The following is an 8157-nucleotide window of genomic DNA, read 5'->3' as shown; positions in this document are numbered from 1 at the left end:
TGGGTTTTCTTTCTTAGACAGAAATCAAATGCCACTTCGAAGATAAAGGATTTCATCAAGTATATTGAGCTTCAATTGCGAAAGACTATTCGGAAAGTTCGTAGTGATAATGGTTCCGAATTTAAAAACCAAGCGTTTGAACAATTCTTAACTGGAAAAAGGAGTTTCACAACACTTCTCTACTCCATACACTCCTCAGGAGAACGATGTCATTTAAAGACGAAACCGCTCTTTTTGTGAAGCACCAAGGACTATGTTATCCTTTGCGAATATTCCATTTTAGTTATGGGCTAATGCTATCGAAACTGCTTGTTTCACTCAGAACCGCTCTATGATCAATAAAAGATTGTTAATCACACCCTATGAGATTTTGAATAAAAGATAACCTAACATTAAGTTCTTTCATGTCTTTGGTTCCAGGTGTTTGATATTAAACTCCAAACAGTAAAGGAACAAATTCGATGTGAAAGCAGACGAAGGAATCTTTTTATGTTACTCTCTCACCTTAAAGGCAAATAGGGTTCTGAACAAAAAGTCGAAAAAGATCGAGGAAACCTATTATGTCACCTTTGACAATAATTATCTAAAGAAGTATCAGAAAGCTGATTGTCTATCTAAGGAGATTTTTCCTTCGATAAATCTAATGTCAATTCCTCTCTCAAATCTATATGAGGAGTTTTTGAATTTGTTCGATGAGCCAGACAGAGCCATTTTCCTAGAATTCAAAGCAAAAGACAATCAAGGGGACGAATTGAAGAAAATCATTAATGATGCTGCCAAAGATCTTGAAACATGGCCACCAATTCTGAAGGCTTCTAAAAATCCGCCTCCATCACAAAATGATTCTCCATTCCAGGGGAGGGTTCCACCTCAATCACCACAACCGATACACCTATCCATGGGGAGAATTTCGAACTAAGAGTCAACAATGATAATTCAACTCCGACTATAGAATCCCATGCAGATTTCCAGTGGGAGGATCCGACTCTGAATGATGATTTTGATGTACAATCGGAATTTGAGGATGTTGTTCCAGAAATCAATACAACATATGATCCAAACTATCCACCCATGACAAAGTGGACCAAAGATCATCCCAAAAGTCAGGTTATTGGAGATTCATATTTAGGCGTTCTTACTAGAGCTCAAAAAAAGTACAAACAAACTGCACTATTCTCCAGAATTGAATTTTACATGTTTAATTCATTTATTTCCAAGATAGAGCCTAAAATTATGAAGATTGCTCTTGATCATTCAGATTTGGTGCAAGCTATGCAGGAAAAACACCATGAAATTGAGTGTAACCAAGTATGGAGATTGATTCCAACTCTGAAGTATGCATTTATGGTAGGATTTAAATGGGTATTTTGGAATAAGATTGATAAGGAAGGCAATGTGATTCGGAACAAGGCTCGATTAGTGGTTAAAAGGTATTGTCAAGAGGAAGGTATATACTATGAAGAAACATTTTCACCTACTGCAAGGCTGGAATCTATTTGTATTTTCTTTGCCTATGCAGCACATAAGAATTTTGAAGTCTATAAAGTGGACGTAAAATGTGCGTTTCTGAATGGTGAATTAGAAGAAACGGTCTATGTGGAAGATCCACCAGGTTTCATTAATGAGAAATATCGAGATCATTGTTATATTTTGGATAAGGTTGTGTATGATTTAAAATAAGCACCATGTGCATGGTATGAAACCCTTACTCGTTTCTTAAAGCAATCTAAATTTAAACAAGGTTCAGTTGACCCAACCTTCTTTTGCAAGAAAGATGGTGACCATCATATAATTGTCCAAATTTATGTTGATGATATCATTTTTGGATCCACTAATCCTAGATTAACAACTGAATTCCGAAAACTGATGGAAACTAAATTTCAGATGAGCTCAATGGTTCCAATTAACTTTTTCCTTGGTTTAAATATTAGATAGAGTTCAAAGCATATATTCATCAACCAGGAAGCCTACACGAAAACCTTGCTTGCAAAATTTGGAATGATGGGAGAATCGATGGTCAAGGTTCCAATGACATTCAGAATGAAGCTTACTCCATCTCTGGACAAACCTACATTTGACAGAACTCTTTATCGACAAATGTTTGGTTCCTTAATGTACATAATATCCAGTCGTCCAGATATTATGTTTTTTGTTTGTTATTGGGCTAGGTTTTAGGCAAATCCCTGTGAACCACATATGATTGATGTGAAAACATCTTCCGATACCTCAAAAGAACAACCTCTCTCGAAATTTGGTACCCTTCCAACTCAGGATTCTTTGTGCAAGCATTCTCCGATGCTGATCTTGGTGGATGCGGTCTTGATCATAAAAGCACTTTTGGTGGATGTCAGTTTCTAGATGAAAAACTTGTACTTTGGCAATCAAAGAAGCAATCCTGTGTATCCATATCTACTGCAGTCTGTAGAAGCTGAATGCATCGGAGCTGCATCATGCACTTCTCAAGTTGTATGGATTCAAAATCAACTTCAATATTATGTGATAAATATGAAGAAGATTCCTCTCTACTATGATTGTGAAAGTGTAATTTAGATATGTCATAATCCAGTGCAACACTCAAATACGAAACATATTGCACATAGATATCATTTCGTTAAGGATCATGTTGAAGATGGAAACGTTGAAGTACATTTTGTAAGATCCTCTAATCAACCGGTAGACATTTTCACGAAAGCCTTACCAGAACCTACATTTAATCGTATCTTACAAGGCATAGGAATGATCGAAGCGGATTCAGTTTTGAAATCCCTCTCGTAATTGGAAATTATTGTTCATATTCCGATTGATTCCGAGATTCATATTCATTCGGAATCTACTATTTATTAGGGTTTAAGACTGACATATATCCTTTGTACATTAAATGTCTTTCGACTGATTCCGAGCTTCGGAATGGTTCAAATGATACTCTTCATTTATCTTTCTGAATTTTAATTTCTGTTTCAATTTCTTTTTCAGAAAATCCAAATATCACAAAAGCATTTTTCTTATTTCTATTTTATATTTTTTCTGAAAATCAAAAACTACAAAAATATTTTTCATTATTTTGTGTGTGTGTTCCTTTTAGAATACGTTCTTGTTTCAGGTACACTTTTTGTAAACTTCAATTCAGAACAATGGAGCTGGTTTAAAATTACGAATCTTTATACTAGCTAAGTGTCCCTAGAAGTATGTTGCTGCATGTTGACTCAAGCCTCTGAGACTCTATGTTTTAAGCCTTAATGAAACTTTCGTTCCGATTGTTTCTTCCTAATCAAGCTAATACTTCACATAACTCATTGAGCTACCGTAATCTTCTCACAATGAGTTAAGAGCTAACTGCTTAGTCATTAATTTATAACTGAGGTACACCTTCTTCGAAACCACACTACAATTTCTCCACCAACTGCACATTCACAAATTGTAACCCTTGAGACTCTCAACATTACCACTGAGGTTTATGGTTACACAACATCTGTGTTCATGATCTTCAAATTGTTATTACCACGATTTGGGAGAAACCCAAAATCCGAAACCTATTTCTGAGTTGACAGTGAACAATCAATATGTTTTAGAATTTCTCACCAATGAATTGACGATTAAAACCTACATGGTTTGTACCTTTCACAGTTTGAAATCTTTTTTTTTTAATTTTTGCATGATCTTTAATTATGAAGAGTTCTTGACCCAAGACTTTTCTTACCAAAGGATCCAATTTTTATTTTTTGAGATTTCACTAATATACAGTCAAATAATAGATATTCCAAGTTTACTTGTTTTAATGGCTACACTGGTCAAACAAGTACTTCATTCTGATTTTCGAAGTTATGTTGAGTTTCAGAATTTGATTGGAGCTTCATCCACCCATATAATCATAATTCAAAGGGATGTCACATAAGCACTTCCGAATCTCTCTTGATTCAGAAGGAAGAGATCATTGCCCGGGATCAATCTAAACTTCATGTCATTATATTTTGACATCACTACATCCCAAAAATTTATTTTGTTTTATTTCTTTTTCTTTGGCAGACTCTTGCACAAAAATCTTAATGATTTTTTCACTGTCTGGATCTAGTCCCTATTGGTTATTGTGTCTTCAGAACCTATGTTATGATTAATTGGCTCATTATTCCGAAAGTATTGACTCAGCAAGCCGATTACTTGGGGATAAGAATTCAATTAAGGTGCGTTGTTTTCAATTTTCTGGCATCACGCATGTCAGTTGTAACATCGCCAGACATATACAATTGTCGTGTATTTCTATGCCACTTTACCGGGATATGGGAGCATCAAATGGTGGATTTTTGTCTCTCCACCTATCATAGACATATAAAATGGGTTTTGATGGTTTGCTTCTCTCACCGCTTACAAAATTCTCTCAAGAAAGACCCTTCTATCTCTCTCTCTCTCTCTCTCTCTCCACTGTTTATCATCGTCTTTAGCGCTGCTCCATGGTTGGTTCATCTGAGACTGCATCTTTTGCTAACCAATTGACCTCTGTGGTTATGCTGAATGTGAAACATGGTCAGAATTTAATCTTCGATCTCACTGACCCACGCTACAATGAAGCCTTACGGCATATGATTGAATGTTTGTATTTCTCGCCACTAGCTCAAGCCTTGACTATAGTGGAATCCATTCCTATCATCCATTTTCTAGGGCATATCCCTGTGCCACTTATGTTCTTGTTGATGGTGCAATGATCTTTAATGTTGATTCTCAAAAGACCTCTATCACTAAATCTCGATTTTGCAGAATTATGTGGTTTGATTCCACCGAAAGGCTTTTCGATCTGGATTCAATTTACTCTGTTGATCTTATCCACATGTTTTATCAAATGGGCTACAATGAGGATTTTTCACTGTTGTCAATTTTCAAGAAGCCCTATTTACCTCCAATGTGGAACGGCCTATTTACACTGTTGTTTAAGAGTCTTTCTGAAAGGGTTGTCGGCTTTGACAGTGCGAGTAAGCTCTTTTATACCATTATCATTGGTCTTTATAATGGCATCTAGTTGGATTGTGGATCAATTCTCTGGACGCAACTCATTAAGAGCACCTCATCATCTACTCGTAACTTTGAAATTTCATGTGCTTGTTTTTGGTCGTTGATCGTCCATAGAGCCTTAGTAAACTTGAAGATTCCTTTTGAGGATGATGTTGTGGTTGCTGAGATTCCTATTCTATAGACCTCATCATTCATGATGTCGGATCCGACCAAGTTTACTTTTGTTGGATCAATTCCGAAAGTGATGCTCGAGAAGGTTCTTAAAGATAATGTGGTAGTGAATGAATACCGCAAATACTTCCATCGGGTCCTCTCCCTATATATAATGATTTACAGAAGGCAATTAAGGAAACCAACAATCCAAAATAGGGTACAAAGCAAAATGGTAAGGCTGGTCCTTCAGAAGTGGTAAAGACTCCAAAGAAGAAAGTTAAAACGCAAGCTCACAAACCAAAGTCTTGTTTACCAATCACACAGGAGGATTCAGAATCTCGAACTATTTCGGATTTCCGAAGGGATGATATCGTCCAGTATGAAACCGAAGACACATCTGTGACCTAGGAACCTCAAGCCTCCACTCCCATTCCAAAGGTATCTACTCCACCCACTACTTTTATGCCATTTTGTGATTCTTTTCAGATGCATACTCCACCACCATCTCCGACCACCACTTCATCTCCCATCACCACAATTGTACCCATAACTATTGCTCCACTACCAAAGATATTTGTGGGTGTTTCTCAACATTGGATTTGTGTTCCCCTATCCATTCCATTATATTCTGATTCTACAGCTACAACCACTACCTTTCTTAGTACTATGATGTCTATTGTTAACGTATCTGATACAAGGGCATATGATTTCAGTGTTACTATTGGTGAAATCACTTTAATAGCTTCTCCTTTACGTGAAGATGATCCAAATCTTATATTTGGGGATGATCAAGATGATTTCCAAAAAAAAAATTTAGTTCCTTCACGGCTCATCAGGCAAGCGATGATGATGAAGCCCCTATGATGAAAGGGAAATTTAAACAACTTAATGCCAAATTGGATACTATTCTGGCCTCTTCCTAATCTTCAGTCAATTTTGATTTTGTGCTCAAGACACATCAGAAAACTGTGGAAACCTTAATGAAAAAAATGCTAAAGCTCTTGTTAAATCTGCAAAAGCTATTGAAGCCTTTGACAAAACCATTGTTGAAATGATTGAGAAAGTTGAAAAACTACATGTTGAAGTCACCAATTTTATGGTTGATTTTTGAAGCTCTATTGATCAAAACATTGAAGCAACAAACAAGGTCATTATGAGTCTCGGCACAACTTTACAAAATGAAAAAGAAGCTCTTTCTCATGTTTCAAGTGAACTCAAAACTGACAACTCTGAAATGAATGCTTTTGTTGTTTCAAAGATCGAGCAGCTACAAAAGGATATTGCTGCTGAGAATGCCATCATGGATAAGTTGGCTACGAAGAATGAAAAAGGCCAAGGTTCTATCCTTCAAGCTCAATTATGAGAATAAACATTTGGATGATCTAGAGACTGAGAAAGCAATCATCAAAAGGTGCATTTCATAAATTAATCAGTATATGCATCGTCTGGTGGAAACTCGGGATTCAGTTCTTGCTATTTCTGTTTGCCAACACCTTTCTGAGAAGCTCAAGTCGGTCTTTGCAATGTTAAATCGAATTGAAGGTGTTTCGAAAGATGATGCTCTTTCGAAACAAGGGGAGAAAAAGTTAAAGAGAAAGAACAACCTAAGTCTCAGGTTAAGAAGCCCATTGGTGAACATCACGAGGAAAAACCAAAAATAGATCTGAAGGTTAATGAAGCTTCGGGATCTAAGGGGAAAGAAAAGTTGACTGACGATGAAGAAGAAGAAGAAGTTCTTTCGGAAGGTGAAAAACTGGTAAGGAAGAAACATGACAAGGAGATTGATGATATTTTGATACTTTATAGAGAACTAGAAGCAAAGGAAGCAGAAGATAGAGTTTTGAACGTTACTCTTGCAACACAGATGTCAGTGATTCCTCCTTGGACCTTAGAAAGAATTCAGAAGGAAGAGATCGATGATCCGAGTGTCTACTTGTTGGAACCTTCAGTATCTTTTGAACTAATCAATATCATTGATTCTCAGCTTGAGTTCCCACTCACTCCGAAAGCCTTCCTATTTCGAGGCTTTGATCATATTGAGAAAGCTCCACTTTCAGATTACAATGTTAACAATAAGCTTTTCTCATTTTATCCCAAACATGGACAACCTCATTACAAGTTGTGGAGCCTAAGGAAGATGGTTGTTGTGAAAGTGTGTTCTCCATTTCCAACTGAACACTTCATAAATATCAAATTTAGGGTATTCCGAGGAGCAAGTCGTACTGAATTTGATTTCACTCTTGCTGATCTACCTTGTGTGAATCTGAATAACTATATTTCCTTGTTTTTCATTTTATCGAAAGATGAGGTGAAGTAAGAGCTGATCATTTCTCATATGAGAAGAATGTTGATTTGCTACATTCATGAAGTTGCAAAGTTGTATCTGGAAATCACTTCAGTGTTGAAGAAAATACAAGTTATGAAACCTAAAGAAGATACAACTGACTTTCAAAAGAGGAAATTGGGTAAGATTAAGAAAGAAGATTAGTGTGTGGTATATCAAAGAAGGGAGAGTGATAAAGTTCATAAGAGTTTGTTCTTTTTATTAGACAAACATTTGTACTCCATTGTTTCTCTAAACCATATCATTGACCTAACTATAGCATGAAAAGCAAACAATAAAGGGGATCTGAAAGGCTTCAGTGACATGATCAAGTGGTATATTTTTGTTCGGAAAACATTTCTGAATTTGATGACCAAGCTGTTCAAGGTTCAGATGGTACAACAATGAAGAATATCCTTTCTTGGGTCAAATGTTTTGTACTTATGTAGTCTTATTTATAACAGATTGGGCCTATCCATCTGGGTTTCGGATTTGCAAGGGTTAGACTATGTAATGTGCATGTAGGTATCGTTTTAGGGTTATCAATTGTGTTTTCCTTACTTAGCTTGTATAAAAAAGTTCATGTTGAACTCTTCTAAAACTATTAATCTAAGCATTTGACACTATTTGATCTTCATTGTTCATGTTATTTTGTTCACATCGTTTATAAATCTATCGAT

At 36.1% G+C, this 8157-nt stretch overlaps 1 protein-coding gene across 1 annotated transcript; it reads left to right on the top strand.

Moving 5' to 3' along the window:
• The first annotated feature begins 643 nt into the window (after positions 1-643).
• On the top strand, positions 644-2078 carry LOC145040893 (uncharacterized). The gene is made up of 4 exons (XM_078988779.1): positions 644-862; positions 973-1107; positions 1219-1659; positions 1932-2078. Exons 1-4 carry the CDS (start codon positions 644-646, stop codon positions 2076-2078), a joined length of 942 nt encoding a protein of 313 aa, XP_078844905.1.
• Positions 2079-8157: the final 6079 nt, after the last annotated feature.

Source organism: Lactuca saligna, chromosome 4 (assembly GCF_052625555.1).
Source record: "Lactuca saligna cultivar CGN05327 chromosome 4, ASM5262555v1, whole genome shotgun sequence".
NCBI classification, from domain to species: domain Eukaryota; kingdom Viridiplantae; phylum Streptophyta; class Magnoliopsida; order Asterales; family Asteraceae; genus Lactuca; species Lactuca saligna.
Note: the sequence above shows the minus strand (reverse complement) of the source record. Positions and strands in the feature narration are given on the sequence as shown.

What these genes read in the sequence shown, in the direction of transcription:
- LOC145040893 (XM_078988779.1), top strand. Translation starts at nt 644, where the DNA reads ATGTCAATTCCTCTCTCAAATCTATATGAGGAGTTTTTGAATTTGTTC. An exon ending in AAGATCATCCCAAAAGTCAG is followed by an intron (nt 1,108 to 1,218) that starts GTTATTGGAGAT and finishes TTTATTTCCAAG; the next exon opens with ATAGAGCCTAAAATTATGAA. An exon ending in ATTGTTATATTTTGGATAAG is followed by an intron (nt 1,660 to 1,931) that starts GTTGTGTATGAT and finishes TTTAAATATTAG; the next exon opens with ATAGAGTTCAAAGCATATAT.